This window comes from Oncorhynchus keta, unplaced genomic scaffold (genome assembly GCF_023373465.1).
Source record: "Oncorhynchus keta strain PuntledgeMale-10-30-2019 unplaced genomic scaffold, Oket_V2 Un_scaffold_11504_pilon_pilon, whole genome shotgun sequence".
Classification (NCBI taxonomy): Eukaryota; Metazoa; Chordata; class Actinopteri; order Salmoniformes; family Salmonidae; genus Oncorhynchus; species Oncorhynchus keta.
Window position 1 is genome coordinate 43,266 of NW_026290759.1, and position 24,006 is coordinate 67,271.

The window sequence follows — 24,006 nt, forward strand, 5'->3', positions numbered from 1 at the left end:
ATTCATGTGTTTGATAACATTCCATTCATGTGATTGATAACATTCCATTCATGTGTTTGATAACATTCCATTCATGTGTTTGATAACATTCCATTCATGTGTTTGATAACATTCCATTCATGTGTTTGATAACATTCCATTCATGTGTTTGATAACATTCCATTCATGTGTTTGATAACATTCCATTCATGTGTTTGATAACATTCATGTGTTTGATAACATTCCATTCATGTGTTTGATAACATTCCATTCATGTGTTTGATAACATTCCATTCATGTGTTTGATAACATTCCATTCATGTGTTTGATAACATTCCATTCATGTGTTTGATAACATTCCATTCATGTGTTTGATAACATTCCATTCATGTGTTTGATAACATTCCATTCATGTGTTTGATAACATTCCATTCATGTGTTTGATAACATTCCATTCATGTGTTTGATAACATTCATGTGTTTGATAACATTCCATTCATGTGTTTGATAACATTCCATTCATGTGTTTGATAACATTCCATTCATGTGTTTGATAACATTCCATTCATGTGTTTGATAACATTCCATTCATGTGTTTGATAACATTCCATTCATGTGTTTGATAACATTCCATTCATGTGTTTGATAACATTCCATTCATGTGTTTGATAACATTCCATTCATGTGTTTGATTTCATTAGCGGTCAGTCACATGTAAGTGAATCAACACTTTTCATTGGCTGATATGCATCTTGTGCATGAAAACCATTTAACTTCATATGCTTGCTTATGTTCGCAAATATGGCCCCAGACTCTATATTCGGTCATGTGATTTCATGTTCTCTTTCTACAATGAGAGCAGTGGTATGGCTTTTATCATGTGTCCTCTGGTGTGATTTCAGGCTCCCTAACAAGGTAAAAGTAATTCCACATTGAGAGCAGTTGAAAGGTTTCTCTCCTGTGTGTATTCTTTCATGTGTTTTAAGGCTCACTAACCCCCTAAAACTCTGTCCACAATGAGAACAGTGGTAAGGCTTCGCTCCCATGTGTATTTCTTTATGCTTACTCAGGTACCTTAACCGGGTAAAACTCTTTCCACACTGGAAGCATTGGAAAGGCTTCTCCCCTGTGTGTATCCTCTCGTGCTCTTTGAGATTCCATGACTGGATAAATCTCTTTTCACACTGCAAGCATTGGAAAGGCTTTTCACCAGTGTGAATTCTCTCATGTTCTTTCAGCTTCTCTAACCGTGTAAAAGCATTCCCACACTGGGAACATTGGAAAGGCTTCTCTCCTGTATGTGTCCTCTCATGTGTTTTCAGGGTCACTAACCACCTAAAACTCTGTCCACAATGACAACAGTGGTAAGGCTTCTCTCCTGTGTGTATTCCTTTATGCCTTTTCAGGCCCCTTAACCGGGTAAAACTATTTCCACACTGGGAGCATTGGAAAGGCTTCTCTCCTGTGTGTATTCTCTTATGCTCTTTCAAATGTGATGCCTGGATAAATCGCTTTCCACACTGAGCGCATTGGAAAGGCCTCTCTACAGAGTGTGTTCTCTTATGCTTTTTCAGGTCCCCTGATGAGAAAAATGTATTTCCACATTGGGAGCAGTGGTGTGGTTTCACTGGTTTGGGCATCTCTGGGTCTGGTTCCGCTGAAGTACTCCCGCTGTCAGAGTAAGAGTCTGGTCTCTCTCCTGCCAAAGACAGAGTATTTGGTTAAACAGAGAGACCAAAATGAAACCTCCATATGATTCAACTATCTTCTTATGAGGTTAAATCCAGACTAGATACCTCAATATTTACATTTGACTAATTTAGCACAACGCTCTTATCCAGAGAGACTTACAGGAGCAATTAGGGTTACGTGATTTTTCCCCAAGTTGGCTTTGGGATTCGAACCAGGGACTTATCATAAACTCCTAGTTCCCAGTGGGAAATTTCACTTGACTGACCCTCTAAATCGGAATTACAAGTGGGAAATTCTGAGAAAATGTTACTCGAGTTGTGACGTTTTACCACTGACCTTTAACCTTTTCAACCAAAATACATTTTTGACAATGACAACCTTATCAATATTTATAATGTGGCTAAGTTTGACCAACGTCAATGCTAAGCAAGCTAGCTAACTTTATTATTAGCTAAATGTTAAATCTTATTGGGTTGAAGAATTGTTTCGACATCAAAAGCACTTGAACACATCAGACTTCCCACTTCCTATTTTCCCACTTCCCAGGAGCACATGAATGCCCAATAGTTCCACGTCAGACTTCCCACTTCCCAGGAGCACATGAACGCCCAATAGTTCCACGTCAGACTTCCCACTTCCCAGGAGCACATGAACGCCCAATAGTTCCACGTCAGACTTCCCACTTCCCAGGAGCACATGAATGCCCAATAGTTCCACGTCAGACTTCCCACTTCCTAGTTTCCCACTTCCCAGGAGCACATGAATGCCAATAGTTCCATGTCAGAGAAAATTAAGGTGCTGAATGTCAAAAGGATTTAATGAATTTCGTACGAATATAAATCAAATGTGGAACGCCACGAGTGGACGTTCATTATATTTGGTATTTTATTCGGATCCCCATTAGCTTTGGCAAAAGCAGCATCTACTTCCTGGGGTCCACACAAAACATAATACAGAATGACATAACACAGAACATCAATAGACAAGAACAGCTCAAGGACAGAACAACATACATTTTGTAAAAGGCACACGTAGCCAACATCTCAATGCATACACACAAACTATCTAGATCAAATAGGGGAGAGGGGTTGTGCCATGAGGTGTTTCTTTATCAGATTTTTTAAACCAGGTTTGCTGTTTATTTGAGCAATATGAGATGGAAGGAAGTTCCATGCAATAAGGGCTCTTTACCTTTTCTTGAATTTGATCTGGATTTGGGGACTATGAAAAGACCCCTGGTGGGATAAGTGTGTGTGTCAGAGCTGTGTGTAAGTTGACTATGCAAACAATTTGGGATTTTCAACACATTCATGTAAAAGAGGAAGTGATACAGTCAGTCTCTCCTCAACTCTTAGCCAAGAGAGACTGGCATGTGTAGTATTTATATCAGCCCTTTGATTACAATTAAGAGCAAAAACGTGCCGCTCTGTTCTGGGCCAGCTGCAGCTTTACTAGGTCTTTCCTTGCAGCACTGGACCACACGACTGGACAATAATCAAGATTAGACTAAACTAGAGCCTGCAGAACTTGCTTTTTGGAATGTGGTGTCAAAAAAGCAGAGCATCTCTTTATTATGGCTAGACCTCTCCCCATCTTTACAACCATTGAATCTATATGTTTTGCCCATGACAGTTTACAATCTAAAGTAATGCAAGTAATTTAGTCTCCTCAACTTGTTCAACAGCCACACCATTCATTACCAGATTCAGCTGAGGTCTAGCACTTCTAGAATGATTTGTACCAAATACAATGCTCTTAGTTTTAGAGATGTTCAGGACCAGTTTATTACTGGCCACGCATTCCAAAACAGACTGCAACTCTTTGTTAAGGGTTTCAGTGACTTCATTAGCTGTGGTTGCTGGTGCTTATATAGTTGAATCATCAGCATACATGGACACACATGCTTTGTTTAATGCCAGTGGCAGGCCATTGGTAAAAATAGAAAAGAGTAGAGGGCCTAGAGAGCTGCCCTGTGGTACACCACACTTTACATGTTAGACATTAGAGATGCTTCCATTAAAGAAAACCCTTTGACTTTAATTAGATAGACAGCTCTGAATCCACGATATTGCAGAGGTTGACAAGCCATAGCGTTTTTTCAACAACAGGTTATGGTCAACAATATCAAAGGCTGCACTGAAATCTAACAGTACAGCTCCCACAATCTAATTATTATCCATTTCTTTCAACCAATCATCAGTCATCTGTGTCAGTGCAGTACATGTTGAGTGCCCTTCTCTATAAGCATTCTGAAAGTCTGTTGTTAATTTGTTTACAGAGAAATATCATTGTAATTGGTCAAACACCATATTTTTCCAACAGTTTGCTAAGAGCTGGCAGCAAGCTTATAGGTCTGCTGTTAGAACCAGTAAAGGCCGCTTTACCACTCTTGGGTAGCAGAATTACTTTGGTTCCCTTCCAGGCCTGAGGAGGACAAATAATTTCCTCTAGGCTCAGATAAAAAATATGACAGATAGATGGAAAGCTACTGAGGACAGTAGCTGACTCTATAGCCACTCCTAAATTGTCAATGCCAGGAGGTTTGTCATTATTGATCGATAACAATTTTTCCACCTCTCCCACACTAACTTTACAAAATTCAATACTTGCACTGCTTTTCTTTCATTATGTTTTTTTTACAAGTTTTTTTCCATCATTCTTTATATCATTGATCTTGGCTTCCTAATAAAGTTGATTATTTTTGTTGAGTTTAGTCACATCATTTCTCAATTTGCAGTATGTAAGCCAGCCAGATGTGCAGCCAGACTTATTAGCCACTCCTTTTGCCCCATCTATTTCAAACATACAGTTTTTAAATTCCTCATCAATCCATATACATCTACATGATGTATTGTTACACCATTTAGGAGCAGTATAGACCTAGTCTGTTCATTATATACATCTACATGATGTATTGTTACACCATGTAGGAGCAGTATAGACCTAGTCTGTTCATTTATATACATGATGTATTGTTACACCATGTAGGAGCAGTATAGACCTATTTTCTGTTCATTATATACATGATGTATGTTACACCATGTAGGAGCAGTATAGACCTAGTCTGTTCATTATATACATCTACATGATGTATTGTTACACCATGTAGGAGCAGTATAGACCTAGTCTGTTCATTATATACATCTACATGATGTATTGTTACACCATGTAGGAGCAGTATAGACCTAGTCTGTTCATTATATACATCTACATGATGTATTGTTACACCATGTAGGAGCAGTATAGACCTAGTCTGTTCATATATACATCTACATGATGTATTGTTACACCATGTAGGAGCAGTATAGACCTAGTCTGATCTACATGATGTATTGTTACACCATGTCTAGACCTTCTAGTTCATTATTACATCTACATGATGTATTGTTACACCATGTAGGAGCAGTATAGACCTAGTCTGTTCATTATATACATCTACATGATGTATTGTTACACCATGTAGGAGCAGTATAGACCTAGTCTGTTCATTATATACATCTACATGATGTATTGTTACACCATGTAGGAGCAGTATAGACCTAGTCTGTTCATTATATACATCTACATGATGTATTGTTACACCATGTAGGAGCAGTATAGACCTAGTCTGTTCATTATATACATCTACATGATGTATTGTTACACCATGTAGGAGCAGTATAGACCTAGTCTGTTCATTATATACATCTACATGATGTATTGTTACACCATGTAGGAGCAGTATAGACCTAGTCTGTTCATTATATACATCTACATGATGTATTGTTACACCATGTAGGAGCAGTATAGACCTAGTCTGTTCATTATATACATGATGTATTGTTACACCATGTCGGAGCAGTATGGACCTAGTCTGTTCATTATATACATCTACATGATGTATTGTTACACCATGTAGGAGCAGTATAGACCTAGTCTGTTCATTTTGATATCTTTTTGACTGTTGATATCTTTCCATTCCAGGCAGGCAATTCATAAACTAATCTCCACTGTCCCACAGCCCACTGTCCACAGCCCACTGTCCCACAGCCCAGCCAGGCAATTTATAAACTAATCTCCACTGTCCCACAGCCCAGCCAGGCAATTCATAAACTAATCTCCACTGTCCCACAGCCCAGCCAGGCAATTCATAAACTACTCTCCACTGTCCCACAGCCCACTGTCCCACAGCCCAGCCAGGCAATTCATAAACTAATCTCCACTGTCCCACAGCCCAGCCAGGCAATTCATAAACTAATCTCCACTGTCCCACAGCCCAGCCAGGCAATTCATAAACTAATCTCCACTGTCCCACAGCCCAGCCAGGCAATTCATAAACTACTCTCCACTGTCCCACAGCCCACTGTCCCACAGCCCAGCCAGGCAATTCATAAACTAATGTCCACTGTCCCACAGCCCACTGTCCCACAGCCCAGCCAGGCAATTTATAAACTAATCTCCACTGTCCCACAGCCCAGCCAGGCAATTCATAAACTAATCTCCACTGTCCCACAGCCCACTGTCCCACAGCCCAGCCAGGCAATTCATAAACTAATCTCCACTGTCCACAGCCCAGCCAGGCAATTCATAAACTAATCTCCACTGTCCCACAGCCCACTGTCCCACAGCCCAGCCAGGCAATTCATAAACTACTCTCCACTGTCCCACAGCCCACTGTCCCACAGCCCAGCCAGGCAATTCATAAACTAAGGTCCACTGTCCCACAGCCCAGCCAGGCAATTTATAAACTAATCTCCACTGTCCCACAGCCCAGCCAGGCAATTCATAAACTAATCTCCACTGTCCCACAGCCCAGCCAGGCAATTCATAAACTAATCTCCACTGTCCCACAGCCCAGCCAGGCAATTCATAAACTACTCTCCACTGTCCCACAGCCCACTGTCCCACAGCCCAGCCAGGCAATTCATAAACTAATTGCCTGGTTGGACTGTGGGACAGTGGAGATTAGTTTATGAATTGCCTGGCTGGGCTGTGGGGAAAAAATTATCTAGACATTTTCACCCCATGCTTTTAGTCTAACATTTGGTTTGCAACATTTGTATAAACTATCTGCCTCTCCAACAATATTGCAATTTTGAAATGCGATCTACACCCTGCCTTAGAGAATAAACGTCACCGGATGAGAGCAACCTTTTCTGAGCCACTCGAAACCAAGCATCATCGTCACTATTATGGAACCATTTAAAGAAATTACAATAGAGAAAAAGTTCAACGAAATTGCATCTGGTTTGCTGTCATTCCAGCTTCAGAGTTTGATGTGATTGTGTTAACAAGCTAGCAAGGGAGAAGCACGTTAGCCAGCCTGCATAGCAAACATTTCTGTTTAGAACAAACAACCAGTGTGCCCTGCTAGAAACTATGCCAACAGCAGGGACAACCAGTGTGCTTGGCTAGAAACTATGCCAACAGCAGGGACAACCAGTGTGCCCTGCTAGAAACTATGCCAACAGCAGGGACAACCAGTGTGCCCTGCTAGAAACTATGCCAACAGCAGGGACAACCAGTGTGCCCTGCTAGAAACTATGCCAACAGCAGGGACAACCAGTGTGCCCTGCTAGAAACTATGCCAACAGCAGGGACAACCAGTGTGCCCTGCTAGAAACTATGCCAACAGCAGGGACAACCAGTGTGCTTGGCTAGAAACTATGCCAACAGCAGGGACAACCAGTGTGCTTGGCTAGAAACTATGCCAACAGCAGGGACAACCAGTGTGCTTGGCTAGAAACTATGCCAACAGCAGGGACAACCAGTGTGCTTGGCTAGAAACTATGCCAACAGCAGGGACAACCAGTGTGCCCTGCTAGAAACTATGCCAACAGCAGGGACAACCAGTGTGCTTGGCTAGAAACTATGCCAACAGCAGGGACAACCAGTGTGCTTGGCTAGAAACTATGCCAACAGCAGGGACAACCAGTGTGCTTGGCTAGAAACTATGCCAACAGCAGGGACAACCAGTGTGCTTGGCTAGAAACTATGCCAACAGCAGGGACAACCAGTGTGCTTGGCTAGAAACTATGCCAACAGCAGGGACAACCAGTGTGCTTGGCTAGAAACTATGCCAACAGCAGGGACAACCAGTGTGCTTGGCTAGAAACTATGCCAACAGCAGGGACAACCAGTGTGCTTGGCTAGAAACTATGCCAACAGCAGGGACAACCAGTGTGCTTGGCTAGAAACTATGCCAACAGCAGGGACAACCAGTGTGCCCTGCTAGAAACTATGCCAACAGCAGGGACAACCAGTGTGCTTGGCTAGAAACTATGCCAACAGCAGGGACAACCAGTGTGCTTGGCTAGAAACTATGCCAACAGCAGGGACAACCAGTGTGCTTGGCTAGAAACTATGCCAACAGCAGGGACAACCAGTGTGCTTGGCTAGAAACTATGCCAACAGCAGGGACAACCAGTGTGCCTGCTAGAAACTATGCCAACAGCAGGGACAACCAGTGTGCCCTGCTAGAAACTATGCCAACAGCAGGGACAACCAGTGTGCTTGGCTAGAAACTATGCCAACAGCAGGGACAACCAGTGTGCTTGTCTCTAAACCTCAGAAAATATAACTAAATACTGTCTTATTTCCAGACTACAGTGCATTCGGAAAGTATTCAGACCCCTTCCATTTTTCCCACATTTTGTTACGTTACAGACAAAATGTATTAAATTATTTATTGTCCTCATCAATCTACACACAATAACCCACAGACACTAACAATCAGAGGGCAAAACAACTCAATGAGTTAAATTCAAAATTGACCCAAGTTAGCTCGCTAACTCTATCTCGCTACTGTAATATACCCCTCAGACGGGGTACGACAGTTGAACTAAATGTATTGACCCAGTTAGCTCGCTAACTCTATCTCGCTACTGTAATATACCCCTCAGACGGGGTACGACAGTTGAACTAAATGTATTGGGCATTAATAAATTATAGTCTCCAAGAATCAACGGATATGCCATTATTAGGGTGGGTATAATCTGGGATTGGTATATGCAGGGTGGGTATAATCTGGGATTGGTATATGCAGGGTGGGTATAATCTGGGATTGGTATATGCAGGGTGGGTATAATCTGGGATTGGTATATGCAGGGTGGGTATAATCTGGGATTGGTATATGCAGGGTGGGTATAATCTGGGATTGGTATATGCAGGGTGGGTATAATCTGGGATTGGTATATGCAGGGTGGGTATAATCTGGGGGTATATGGGTATAATCTGGGATTGGTATATGCAGGGTGGTATAATCTGGGATTGGTATATGCAGGGTGGGTATAATCTGGGATTGGTATATGCAGGGTGGGTATAATCTGGGATTGGTATATGCAGGGTGGGTATAATCTGGGATTGGTATATGCAGGGTGGGTATAATCTGGGATTGGTATATGCAGGGTGGGTATAATCTGGGATTGGTATATGCAGGGTGGGTATAATCTGGGATTGGTATATGCAGGGTGGGTATAATCTGGGATTGGTATATGCAGGGTGGGTATAATTTGTGGAACGTTCCAACAGGAATCTGTTCCAAAAACGTAATGCACAAGGATGACAACAAACAACGCATACAAAGTAGCATGATCAAATCAGCTGGCTAACTAGCTGCTGAATAGGCATCAACTCACCACCTAGCTAACTAGCTGCTGAATAGGCATCAACTCACCACCTAGCTAACTAGCTGCTGAATAGGCATCAACTCACCACCTAGCTAACTAGCTGCTGAATAGGCATCAACTCACCACCTAGCTAACTAGCTGCTGAATAGGCATCAACTCACCACCTAGCTAACTAACTGCTGAATAGGCATCAACTCACCACCTAGCTAACTCACCACCTAGCTAACTAGCTGCTGCATCAACTCACCACCTGCTGAATAGGCATCAACTCACCACCTAGCTAACTAGCTGCTGAATAGGCATCAACTCACCACCTAGCTAACTAACTGCTGAATAGGCATCAACTCACCACCTAGCTAACTAACTGCTGAATAGGCATCAACTCACCACGTAGCTTATTCTTAATGTTTGTCCGTAGGCTACCAGAGTGGATAAACGTGGTGAGTGAAAAAACGTAATGAAATAACCCACTCTCTGCCCGGTATCTTATTCTGTCTTATTCGGTATCTTATTCTGAATCCTGTTTTGTTACAGATTCCTATTGGAACGTATCACAAATTACACCGACCTCCTTTATTAGCCCAAAGGGACGAGCTTTTATTAAAGAAACACTGCATACTGACTATGGATATTCATCGATACACGGATACAGATTTGGTCGTAAGTAATCCAACGCATTCGCTATGGTATGCCAGAGACCCAATCTTATTAATACATTAAATCATGAATAAAGGGGTCTAAGTTCGAGCAAGTCATATGTCATTACTTTAAAAATCCCCAAATGTATGGAACAATCACAGACAGCTCCTTCAACAATTCCTACAGTACTGAACAACATATTAATGTGTAGAACATCAGTAGAATGCCCCTTTCAAACCACACATTAGTTCAACAACTGCATAGCTTGTGCCCCTATTTTAAGACATTTACATTTAAGTCATTTAGCAGACGCTCTTATCCAGAGCGACTTACAAATTGGTGCATTCACCTTATGACATCCAGTGGAACAGCCACTTTACAATAGTGCATCTAAATCTTTTTTGAGAAGGATTACTTATCCTATCCTAGGTATTCCAAGACGGTACTCACTTGTGTTATTCGGATCTTCAGGCTCGTCCTCCTCATCCCCGCCTTCTTTTACTCCCAAAACGTCTTCCTCTTTTGAGATAACCTTCTCTTCCACTCCAACAGGTTCTTCCTCTTCTTCCATTAGAACATCCTCCTTTTCATTTAATGTGATTGCCTCCTCTTCCTCCTTTTTAATTCTGAAAGCGTCTACCACCTCCTCTTCCATTGTGTCAGCCTCTACCCCCTCTTCCCTTTTCACCCCAAAAGGCTCGTTCACGTCTTGGACTGTAACATCCTCTTCCTCCTTTTTAATTCTGAAAGCGTCTACCACCTCCTCTTTCACTGTGACAGCCTCTATCCCTTCTTCCTCTTTCACTCCAAAAGGTTCTTTCTCGTCTTTCACTGTAACATAATTTTCTTCTTTCAATGTGATTTCTTCCTCCCTTTTCACTCTGAAAGCTTCTTCCTCTTCTTTTACTGTAATATCTTCCTCTTCTTTCACTGTAATATCCTCCTCTTCTTTCACTGTAATATCCTCCTCTTCTTTCACTGTAATATCCTCCTCTTCTTTCACTGTAATATCCTCCTCTTCTTTCACTGTAATATCCTCCTCTTCTTTTACGACAATGTTAAGACCCAGAGCTTCTTTCTCCATCCAGCAGACCTTCTGTTCTTTAGCAGGGGGGGAGTAGCTTAGTGAACTCATGGTCGGGGATGTTAGCTAGGTAGCTAGTTAGCATTTGCGACTAGCCTAGTGCTGGTATACCTTTTTTTGACAAATTGGTAAATTTGACAAGCAAATTAATTTTACGTTAATACGTACACATAATTGTCTTTTAAACACTGATTAATATACACAAGAATGGTCTAAAGAGCTTCAATGATTCGATTTTATGTTGACTAGCAAGCTACCGAAATGGTTGAATCAGTAGCCTTGTTGGTCGTTGAAGAAGCGTCCAGTTCCGTCCACTAGATTAGACGTCACGCAAGAAGCACCACATGAAAGACTCACATCGCCATCTGTTGTTTGGAATGCGTAACGCAGTTTCGACAAATATTCATAACATTGTTTATTCTGGCAAACAATTTCAAAATAAGTTATTTAAAAACAACCAGGTGTTATGTTTTCTCTTACAGCCAATAAGGTCATTAGGCATGATTAGGTGACAGGTTGACGAGGGTGGCATTTTCTGTGCTAAACTGACCAAGACACTCCAGCAACAACAAATTAAATCAAATTTTATTGGTCAAATGCACACATTTATCAGATGTGCAACAGTGCAGTAATATCTAACAATACATAACAACACATGCACATCTAAAAAGTAAAAGAATGGAATTAAGAAATATAGAAATATTAGGATGAGCAATGTCAGAGTCCAGGATATATAATTCTATATGTATTTGATTGTACATTATGTAGAGGTTACTGATGTTCGCATTGCCAAATGCAAAGTGGAATAAACAATTACAAGTTGACGGTTAACTCTCCCACCTCGACAGTCTTCACAGTTCCACTCACAGATGGTCCGTGTGCTCCTGCTCTAGGGCAGAAAGGTTGGGAGACCCCTGCTCTAGGGCAGAAAGGTTGGGAGACCCCTGCTCTAGGGCAGAAAGGTTGGGAGACCCCTGCTCTAGGGCAGAAAGGTTGGGAGACCCCTGCTCTAGGGCAGAAAGGTTGGAGACCCCTGCTCTAGGGCAGAAAGGTTGGAGACCCCTGCTCTAGGGCAGAAAGGTTGGAGACCCCTGCTCTAGGGCAGAAAGGTTGGAGACCCCTGCTCTAGGGCAGAAAGGTTGGAGACCCCTGCTCTAGGGCAGAAAGGTTGGGAGACCCCTGCTCTAGGGCAGAAAGGTTGGGAGACCCCTTCTCTAGGGCAGCAAGGTTGGAGACCCCTGCTCTAGGGCAGAAAGGTTGAGAGACCCCTGCTCTAGGGCAGAAAGGTTGGAGACCCCTGCTCTAGGGCAGAAAGGTTGGAGACCCCTGCTCTAGGGCAGAAAGGTTGGGAGACCCCTGCTCTAGGGCAGAAAGGTTGGGAGACCCCTGGATAATGGGTCTGTGTTCTATGATTGGGTGTTTGGGGTCTCTGGTTGGCTTTTAGGGTACTGATCAATAAAAAGAGACCTTGGTCTGTAAATGCTAAAGAAATAAAAAAGTATTGATGTGTGTAGTTTTTGTAACTACATGTAACAGTATAATTTTAAACCGTCCCCTCGCCCATACCCGGGCGCGAACCAGGGACCTTCTGCACACAACGACAACAGTCACCCTCGAAGCATCGTTACCCATCGCTCCACAAAAGCCGCGGCCCTTGCAGAGCAAGGGGAACTACTACTTCAAGGTCTCAGAGCAAGTGACGTAACCGATTGAAACGCTACTTAGCGCACACCGCTAACTAAGCTAGCCGTTTCACATCCGTTACATACAGAGCCATCTATAAAATATACCTTGGTGATTTATGACTAAAGGTTAAATAAATAAAATACAACAACAAATCAGTGTCCTCAGTCCTGGAACCTTCCGTCTGACGTCAGACCCTATCAACAGATAAAAGAACATTCCAGAACATTCAGTATCAAGTCAAGTGACCATCAACCCATGCACAAATAAAGTGTCACCATTAAGATCAGTGGAAGTGATGTGTATTACAGACAGGGGAAACATAGAAATAAGCTCAACAGTGTGTTAATTACTCTTAACTGAATATAAACTGCATTCAGCTTAAAATGTCCCCAATACAGGTTGTTTTTTTGTTTGTTTTCTGTTGTAAAACATTTCACTATGTTGTGCACTAATTAATATGAGCCTGATTTAAATTTCACATGATAAAATTGTCTTCCTGTGAGGTTGAAAACAAATCAGATCCCTCGACCAGGAGGTCACGTTTATTACTAAGACAAACTGTGCGACTGTCACATCCTGATCTGTTTCACCTGTCTTTGTTATCGTCTCCCCCCCATTATCCATCCCGTGTATTTATACCGGTGTTCTGTTTGTTACCAGTTCTTATTGTTTCTTCAAGCTTACCAGTGGTTTTCCCTCTGCCCCTATTCTTCCTGTTTTGACCCTGCCTGCACCTTTGCCCCACTACTCTGGATTATCGACCCCTGCCCGCCTTGACCTGTCGTTTAACCGCCCTTGTTGCTGAAATAAACATTGTCACTTCGACAGCCTGCGTCTGGTTCTTACCTTAAACGTGATAGCGACCGCTAAAAGGGGTAGTTTAGTGAGCTCGTGGTCGGATGTGAGCTAGTTAGCATTCGAGTCTGCTCATTTATACAGCCAGTTAGCTAATGTTGATGTTCAAATATTGGAGAGTTGAGACCAAATCATGGACGCTGGACAGAGTGGATTTCAGTTGTAACAAAAGACAGTTTTAATGAGTTAAAGATATCTTGTCCCGCAGTTTTACGTGCACGGATCTAGTTCATATAACTCTGCAAGGAGTCAGGTGAAAAAGAGGCCTTATTCAAAGGTTACATTCATTGTTATACATATAATAAAGTAGGTGGAGTCTTGTCGTTTTGGTCCTCTGACTGGTCACAAAGAGTTGGAGGCGGACCTTGCTCTAGCCAGAGCGGGCCCCATTGGTGCATAGCAGAGTCTTGTTCTCTGAGCTCCCTTTGACCTGGACTGAGATGTGGTAAGGTGTGTGTGTTCATGCAAGAAAGTATTTGTGTGTCAGGAAATCTGATACGGGAGAGCAGAGGGGGTCGTGAAAGAAGAGAACAGAGGGGGTCAGTTTTATGGCTGGGTGTATGTGTTCTTGCGATGGAATGTCTTTGTTTCCTGGGGTGGTAAGACAACAGAGGGGATAGTGTTAGGGGGGGTAGTTTTATTGCAGGGAGAGTGACCTGGTTCCTGTTTTAGCAGGGGTATGTGAAATGACTTGAGTCAGGCGGTTTGGCTTGGCGCTGTATAATATATGAGCTATGTGTATGAATGTTTACATATATATATGACACTAACAAACATAAATGTGAAATAAATGGGGTAAATAATATATACGTTGAAAGTGTGTTAAACACAGTGGCTAATATATACGGAAAGCGTTCAAAAAAAAGAGGTACAATGTTTTGGTCATGTTGACTAGCTGTTCTTGTTGGAGTATTGAAATTCCCACAAAATAATGTTAAGGTTCTCGGGAACTATTTGAGAACATTCCCAATGCGTTCCTAGAACGTGAACAAACATTTAATTAAATATGTTTGAACTTTTAGGAGACGTTCTATTACAGTAATGAAATACCGAGAAAATTATTTCGTCAAGTTCTTGTAAATACGCGGAGAATGTTCCAAAGTCAATCAACGATACTGCACCATTCCCAGAACGGTGTGGAAAGGTTGAATGCAAAATAACCCTAAAACAACCACGCTCTTAGAAACACATGGTTCTCAGAGCGTTGTTTTACCTTGGAAATGTCCATTGTATTCCACACAGATTCCAGGATAGTAAGAGGTCACAGAAAGCATTGTAACCCACACAGATTCCAGGATGGTAAGAGGTAACAGAAAGCATTGTTATCCACACAGATTCCAGGATAGTAAGAGGTAACAGAAAGCATTGTAATCCACACAGATTCCAGGATAGTAAGAGGTAACAGAAAGCATTGTAATCCACACAGATTCCAGGATAGTAAGAGGTAACAGAAAGCATTGTAATCCACACAGATTCCAGGATAGTAAGAGGTAACAGAAAGCATTGTTATCCACACAGATTCCAGGATAGTAAGAGGTAACAGAAAGCATTGTTATCCACACAGATTCCAGGATAGTAAGAGGTAACAGAAAGCATTGTAATCCACACAGATTCCAGGATAGTAAGAGGTAACAGAAAGCATTGTAATCCACACAGATTCCAGGATAGTAAGAGGTAACAGAAAGCATTGTAATCCACACAGATTCCAGGATAGTAAGAGGTAACAGAAAGCATTGTAATCCACACAGATTCCAGGATAGTAAGAGGTAACAGAAAGCATTGTATTACCCACACAGATTCCAGGATAGTAAGAGGTAACAGAAAGCATCGTAATCCACACAGATTCCAGGATAGTAAGAGGTAACAGAAAGCATTGTTATCCACACAGATTCCAGGATGGTAAGAGGTAACAGAAAGCATTGTAATCCAGGTGAGGTGTAAACAGGTTCCAATCAATCAAATGTATTTATAAAGCCCTTTTTACATCAGCCGATGTTACAAAGTGCTGTACAGAAACCCAGCCTAAAACCCCAAACAGTAAGCAATGCAGATCGATGTAGAAGCACGGTATTCAAATGATATAGATAGCAAAAAGGGCAAATCCCAAAGGTGAAAAAAAGCATAAAATTGCAGTTTGTCAAAGTAAAAGCTGTCTGACTCCAGCTCATGTTACCTGACCACCGCTCCAGCTAATGTTACCTGACCACCGCTCCAGCTAATGTTACCTGGCCACCGCTCCAGCTAATGTTACCTGACCACCGCTCCAGCTAATGTTACCTGACCACCGCTCCAGCTAATGTTACCTGACCACCGCTCCGGCTAATGTTACCTGACCACCGCTCCAGCTAATGTTACCTGACCACCGCTCCAGCTAGCTAGCCTTCACCAGGCTAGTTAAGGGCCATGGGCCACCAACAAGTAACGTTAGTTAGACAAGGATCTTTTATTAAAAGCCACCGAGCTTTGAGCTAAAGCTAGCTAGCCTTTGAAAGCCACCACGCTTTGAGCTAAAGCTAGCAAGAAGAAGAGAAAAAAACAACAAGAACCATGACTTTTGTCAGTTGAAAGATAATGCTGGGCTTATCTGTGATGTTGTACAAAACCATTTGAGTCAATAATTCATTTTTGTGGTCTTTCATTGATAAACTGACTCGCAAAGTCATTTGACTAAGTTTCTGATAAGGGCTGGGTTTAGTTCATTTGTAACTATCTACAAACATACTCCAAGTGTGAGCTTATTATTTCCTGTGTATGACCTGTTGCTACAGTGGTTTACTTCTGTCTGCAATGTTGAAAAGGCTGATGGTGAAACAGGGAGTAAGAAAATATATATATTTGATCTGAGTTCATCACTTGATTAGCAAAGCTACTCTGACTGCCACCAAAAAGTGCTGCGAACTTGCTCTCATGTCGGGGGTTGTTGTTGGACGGCCCACGTGTCCCAGAGCCTGTTCCGGGGAACATGAGATGTGCTCACTCAATTCCTCCATATTTATAAAAGGAGACATACGTTGCTGTTCAGAAGTTGGAACTAGAGGTACATTTCCACTGTAGAACCGCAATGACAAACATTTTGTGACAATTGCCTTCGTTTGTGGTACTAATTGTTTTCTTGGTCTGTTATCTTTACAGGACCATACTATTCCCTTAAATCCTGTAAGATACATATTGAAAGCAAATGTAAACAATAGAGCAAATGGTAATGAGAGTGCTCGAGTAATGACACACACACACAGAGCCGGAGTTGAAAAACGACCATGTAATCGCAGAGAGCATACACATTCAAACTGACATATTGGTAGTCTACAATCAAAACAATGTATTTCATATTCAATGTCTTGAGATTTAAAAAAAAATACAAACTACACTTTCATCAAATGGCATAAACAGTATATAAACGGTTCATTCTGAACATCACTGAACTACATACACTTCATATTCATTTTTTTGTATGTTTAAAAAGTATAATTTTTTTACCAGGCAAGTTAATTAAGAAAAACAAATCTTATTTACAATGATGACTTCTCTCCTGTGTTTAAAGGCATCTCTACTGTGTGTAAAGGCTTCTCAACTGTGTGTGTTCTGTTATGTGATTTCAGGTAATCTAACCGGGTAAAATTCTTCCCGCACAGGGAGCAGTGGTAAGGCTTCTCTCCGGTGTGTATTCTCTTGTGTTTTTTCAGACAACTTGATTGAGAAAAACTCTTCCCACAAACGGAGCATTGATAAGGCTTCTCCCCCGTGTGTGTTCTTGTGTGGGATTTCAGGTGGGTTGACTGGGTAAAACTCTTTCCGCACAGGGAGCAGAGAAAAAGCTTCTCTCCAGGTTTTTCTCCTGTATGTATTTTTTCATGCTCTTTCAGGTACTTTGCTAAGGAAAATCTTTTTCCACACTGGGAGCAATGGTAGGGCTTTTCTTCTGTGTGCGTCTTCTCATGCTGTTTTAGGATCCCTAACTTGGTAAATCGCTTTTCACACTGAGAGCAGTGGAAAGGTTTTTCTCCCGTATGTACTATTTTATGTTCTTTCAGATGTGCTAACCGGGTAAAAGCCTTTTCACACTGAGAGCATTGGTAAGGCTTCTCGCCTGTGTGTATTATTTGATGTTGTTTTAGATTCTGTAACCAGGTAAAACACTGTCCACACTGGGAGCATTTGTGAGGCTTCTCTCCTGTATGTATCCTCTCGTGTTTCTTTAGGTCCCCTAACTGGTTAAAGCTCTTTCCACAGTAGGAACAGTGATGTCGTCTTGCTGGTTCGGAAGTCTCTGGTTCCTCTGCTGAGTCTGGTCTCTCTGCTGTCAAAGACAGAGTGTTTATTTAAAGTGGAACAGAAAGCATTTGAACTCATTTGCAGATATGAAACAAACAAGACAATCATAATCAGTCAAAATGATAAAATTCCCAGTTTATGCTACGAAACCAACTTTATAAGAGGTTTTTAAAAATAGGTTATATTTGACTCAACATTCCACGACGAACACTGAGGCATTGTTGGCAGAATAGATGGATACAGTTCAATGCATGAATAATATAATTCACCAATACATTTCTTAGTAGTCCAAAAAAATATTGCCCTCAGGTTGTAAATTACAGCTGGCCTGGTACATTGTTTACCGCCTCCATTCAGGATGCACTGTATCAGTTTCAATGACAAAAACAGACAAATGTAACGAAGGCTGGGAATGTCAATACAATCAGACTAGCAAGGGCAATGATCACGAGGCAGTCATAATGTGGCTAATAGGCTAGGGTTTCTATTTAGGTAGCAAGCTAAAAAAAAAAAAAAAACATGGAGCTTAACACTAGCTAGCTAACAGGAGGATGTGATGTCATTGGAGGAGTGGGTGAGTGACTGACTTTTCCCCTCTTATTGTTTTTTGGGTGGCTACACGGCTAGAGATGCAGGTGTCATTTGGTTAGCTAGCAAGAACGACCGTTATCCAGTTAGCATAGATCTCTTGGGTTTGCAAATTCACTATGGCTATCTATTCCAATTTCAGAGCACTCTTGTCTGACTGTACCGGAGCACAGGATAACTGATGAATTTACGAACGCCTGTTGAATGAATATACACTGCTCAAATAAATAATATAATAATAATATATAAAAAATAAATGAAATACTGCCCCTAGTGTTCCAAGATAACAATCTTAGTGTGATTTTAAAACAAATGTAGAGTTTCCTGGTAATTACTGATAATATTTACTACTTATTTATTCATTCTGAATATGAATATACACTGCTCAAAAAAATAAAGGGAACACTAAAATAACACATCCTAGATCTGACTGAATTAAATATTCTTATTAAATACTTTTTTCTTTACATAGTTGAATGTGCTGACAACAAAATCACTCAAAAATGATCAATGGAAATCAAATGTATCAACCCATGGAGGTCTGGATTTGGAGTCACACTCAAAATTAAAGTGGAAAACCACACTACAGGCTGATCCAACTTTGATGTAATGTCCTTTAAAACAAGTCAAAATGAGGCTCAGTAGTGTGTGTGGCCTCCACGTGCCTGTATGACCTCCCTACAACGCCTGGGCATGCTCCTGATGAGGTGGCGGATGGTCTCCTGAGGGATCTCCTCCCAGACCTGGACTAAAGCATCTGCCAACTCCTGGACAGTCTGTGGTGCATTGGTGGATGGAGCGAGACTTGATGTCCCAGATGTGCTCAATTGGATTCAGGTCTGGGGAACGGGTGGGTCAGTCCATAGCAACAATGCCTTCCTCTTGCAGGAACCGCTGACACACTCCAGCCACATGAGGTCTAGCATTGTCTTCTTGCATTAGGAGGAACCCAGGGCCAACCGCACCAGCATATGGTCTCACAAGGGGTGTGAGGATCTCATCTCGGTACCTAATGGCAGTCAGGCTACCTCTGGCGAGCACATGGAGGGCTGTGCGGCCCCCCAAAGAAATGCCACCCCACACCATGATTGACCCACTGCCAAACCGGTCATGCTGGAGGATGTTGCAGGCAGCAGAACGTTCTCCACGGCGTCTCCAGACTTTGTCACATCTGTGAAGAGCACAGGGCGCCAGTGGCGAATTTGCCAATCTTGGTGTTCTCTGGCAAATGCCAAACGTCCTGCACGGTGTTGGGCTGTAAGCACAACCCCCACCTGTGGACGTCGGGCCCTCATACCACCCTCATGGAGTCTGTTTCTGAACGTTTGAGCAAACACATGCACATTTGTGGCCTGCTGGGGGTCATTTTGCAGGGCTCCTCCTGCTCCTCCTTGCACAAAGGCGGAGGTAGCGGTCCTGCTGCTGGGTTGTTGCCCTTCTACGGCCTCCTCCACGTCTCCTGATGTACTGGCCTGTCTCCTGGTAGCGCCTCCATGCTCTGGACACTACGCTGACAGACACAGCAAACCTCCATCCTGGATGAGCTGCACTACCTGAGCCATTTGTGTGGGTTGTAGACTCCGTCTCATGCTACCACTAGAGTGAAAGCATCGCCAGCATTCAAAAGTGACCAAAACATCAGCCAGGAAGCATAGGAACTGAGAAGTGGTCTGTTGTCATCACCTGCAGAACCACTCCTTTATTGGGGGTGTCTTGCTAATTGCCTATCATTTCCACCTGTTGTCTATACCATTTGCACAACAGCATGTGACATTTATTGTCAATCAGTGTTGCTTCCAAAGTGGACAGTTTGATTTCACAGAAGTGTGATTGACTTGGAGTTACATTGTGCTGTTTAAGTGTTCCCTTAATTTTTTTGAGCAGTGTATATATTTTTTGTAATTAATTAATTTAACCTTTATTTAACTAAGTCAGTTAAGAACACATTTTATTTACAATGGCGGCCTACCAAACCCGGACGACGCTGAGCCAATTGTGTGCCGCCTTATGGGACTCCCAATCAAGGCCGGATGTGATACAGCCTGGATTTGAACCAGGGACTGTAGTGACTCCTCTAGCACTGAGATGCAGTGCCTTAGACTGCTGTGTCCATGTGTGTTAACTATTTAACTGTACTAGAATGATTAAAAGTCCGCTAAACTTTTAAATATCGGTTATCGTATTTTTGGGCAAGGAAAATATAGAATATCGGTCAAAAATGTCATATCGAGGCCTCCCAGGTGGCCTAGGGCACTGCATCGCAGCGCTAGCTATGCCACCAGAGCCTGCGCGTCATCCGGGTTAGGCCGGGAGGGATATCCTTGTCTCATCGCGCACCAGTGACTCCTGTGGCGGGCTGGGCACAGTGCGCGCTAACCAAGGTCGCCAGGTGCACGGTGTTTCCTCCGACACATTGGTGCGGCTGGCTTCCGGGTTGGATGCGCACTGTGTTAAGAAGCAGTGCGGCTTGGTTGGGTTGTGTTTCGGAGGACGCATGGCTTTCGACCTTCGTCTCTCCCGAACCCGTACGGGAGTTGTAGCGATGAGACAAGATAGTAATTACTAACAATTGGATACCATGTAATAAATGTCATATCGGTGCATCACTACTATCACTTGTTACTTGCTAATCTGGAAGTGACTGCCAAATCGAGGCAAAAGTAAGAATCTCTGGATTAACTAGCTAATAGATTTAGCTAAATTTAGTAATGAATAAACTACCTAAATGTCTTTAAATTGACAATTCTATGACACAATAGATGTTAGCAAAGGTGTCAGCTCGAGATGACCCTTACAAAAAAAAGATTGCAGTTTTGAAAGTGTTACATTGCAAAACTACTGCAGTAAAAAAAAGTGTTTTTGATGCAGTATGTGGCAAACTACCTGCCCTCCAGGACACCTACAGCACCCGATGTCACAGGAAGGCAAAAAAGATCATCCAACCACCCGAGCCACTGCCTGTTGTCCTCGCTACCATCCAGAAGGCGAAGTCAGTACAGGTGCATCAAAGCTGGGGCCCGAGAGACTGAAAAACAGCTTCTATCTTAAGGCCATCAGACTGTTAAACGTCCATCACTAGCACAGAGAGGCTGCTGCCTATCTACAGACTTGATATCATTGGCCACTTTAATAAATGGAACACTAGTCACTTTAATAATTCCACTTTCAATGTTTACATATCTTACATTACTCATCTCATATGTATATACTGTATTCTATACTGTCTATTGCATCTTAGCCTATGTGTAACGGATGTGAAACGGCTAGTTTAGTTAGCGGTGCGGGCTAAATAGCGTTTCAATCGGTGATGTCACTTGCTCTGAGACCTTGAAGTAGTAGTTCCCCTTGCTCTGCAAGAGCCGCGGCTTTTGTGGAGCGATGGGTAACGATGCTTCGTGGGTGTCAGTTGTTGATGTGTGCAGAGGGTCCCTGGTTCGCGCCCAGGTATGGGCGAAGGGACGGTCTAAAGTTATACTGTTACATATGCGCTCTGACATCGCTCATCCATATATTTATATATTCTTAATCCATTATTCCTTTACTTAGATGTGTGTGTATTAGGTATTTGTTGTGGAATTGTTAGATATTGCTGCACTGTCAGAACTAGAAGCACAAGCATTTTGCTACACTTGCAATATCATCTGCTAACCATGTGTATGTGACCAATAGATTTTTTTTCGTAAGAGGACGTGCAGGATCCTGCAGGGATCTAAACTAAAGCTGAATATATTGATAAAAGTCACATTGTCCGAGATAACATTAAACTGTCATCAAAACGTCACGCCAGGGTAAGGCTACACAATAGATGGCCCTTATTTTAAGCATTTCTAAAATTCCCGATGGGAAAAATGTATGGCGGAAAAACGAATGGAAGCATTTCCCTGCTTGACCGCTAGGTTTTATGGGTATTATGACACCTCCACTGTGGGGCCCGATACCTATCGTGGACATTGCCATTGGATGCACTGAGTCGCCTTAGTAGATATGCCATGTAGCCATGTTAGAAAACGGAAGGGTGTGTTGTAATTCATACGTCAGTTAGGCTGACAGCTTGCTTTAAAAAGTTGTAAACAAACACTGTATAGTTTTAGAACCTGCTTAAACTATTATTTTTATCATTTGGATGGTCAGTCCTTTTATTCATAGCTATTTTATGGATTTGACAGTTGTTACATATCGGTGTCTCCAGCACCCAACCTTTAGCTGTTCACCAAAACGAGTGTCATGGCGGCCATTTTGTTGTTGTTTGAATCACGGATTGCCACTTCGAAAATCCACATCAGTTCAACAATTGGCAGTTCTGGGCTCCTGTTTTTAAGATGGTGTAACGTTACTCACTGGTGTTAATCATATCTCCAGTCTCATACTCTTCTTCCTCGTCCTCCTCTTTCGTTGTGACAGTAATCTCTTCCTGATCCTCAGCTTTCACTCTGGAAGCTTCTTCATCGCCTTTCACTGTGACATCCTTCTCTTCCTCCTCTTCTTTCACGACAATATTAAGCCACAGACCCTGTTTCTCAGTCCAGCAGACGTCCTCTTCTTTTGCAGGGGGAGAGTAGTTTAGTGAGCTCATGGTCCGGAATGTTATTAAGAAAGCCAACTTAGATAGTTAGCATAAGCTACTAGCCTAATGCTAATTTAACCAGTTAGCTACCCGATAACGTAAATATGAAGCTGGGATGGGTAACTAGTAGATACGACAGACGTGTGTTTAAAGCACAGTGATTAATATACACCGAAAACGTCTAAATAGCTCAAATATGTTCGTCTTTGTTGGATAGCAAGCTATCTAAGTGACTGATTAGCTGTCGTTGTCGAAGAGGTGTCCCGTCCACTAGATTATACGTCACGTCACACTCCGGCACCATCGCTTGTAAAACTCATATCGCCATCTGCTGACTGGAGTAGGTAACACAGTTATTATTTTTCATTTATTTCATTTGCGTTTACACAGGCAGACCAATTCTCCATTTTCCCCCCCACTCATAGGTCTTTTGACGAGGTCTATACTGCTCCTGCATGGTGTAACAATACATCATGTATATAATGAACAGACTAGGTCTATACTGCTCCTGCATGGTGTAACAATACATCATGTAGATGGATATATAATGAGCGTCCACTAGTGGTGTTCCACATACTATTCAGACAATAACGTGTTGGATTAATCCAATCTTTTTTACAAATTCGCACAGGTTTTCGCTGACATAGTGGAATAATACTGATATGCATATTCATGAGGTAGTAAATATTTGTAATAATACTGCGAGGAATATCCATGAAGTAGTGAATGTTTTTAATAATGCTGACAGGAATATTCATGAGGTAGTGAATGTTTTTAATGTCAACAACTTATCCATGTTATCATCAGAACAACTCCATCACATTTTCATAAACCTCTAGCTTGATGACTAGTACACAAATTAACTCAATTAAACAACTATATTCAAGAGGTTTTCAAGGTTAAAATGAGCATTTTTAAATATATTTTATTCAATCAATCAAATCCATAATCAAAATAAATTACACAATTTAAAAAAAGGTGGAGCATACTGATTTTGAGACTAACCTGGATAAACAACACTAGAAGAGGTTTATCATTGA

The 24,006-nt window shown here is 42.1% G+C and overlaps 1 protein-coding gene across 1 annotated transcript; it reads right to left on the reverse strand.

The window, feature by feature from the left end:
- LOC127927303 (zinc finger protein 135-like) lies at positions 1 to 23,293 on the reverse strand. Its single transcript, XM_052513452.1, has 6 exons — positions 22,741 to 23,293; positions 17,056 to 17,839; positions 11,869 to 12,039; positions 11,552 to 11,558; positions 10,368 to 11,067; positions 1 to 1,678 (listed from the first exon to the last, which is right to left on the reverse strand). The coding sequence occupies exons 1-6, from the start codon at positions 22,973 to 22,975 to the stop codon at positions 804 to 806; spliced, it is 2,772 nt and encodes a 923-aa protein (XP_052369412.1). The 5' UTR covers positions 22,976 to 23,293; the 3' UTR covers positions 1 to 803.
- Between the last annotated feature and the right edge of the window lie 713 nt (positions 23,294 to 24,006).

Coding starts and splice junctions, on each gene's coding strand:
- LOC127927303 (XM_052513452.1), bottom strand. CDS start 22,975: ATGAGCTCACTAAACTACTCTCCCCCTGCAAAAGAAGAGGACGTCTGC. Junction 12,040..17,055: donor ACAGGAGAGAAGTCATCATT/GTAAATAAGATT, acceptor TTTCTGCCCTAG/AGCAGGGGTCTCCAACCTTT. Junction 1,679..10,367: donor TGAAGATCCGAATAACACAA/GTGAGTACCGTC, acceptor TGTCTTTGGCAG/GAGAGAGACCAGACTCTTAC.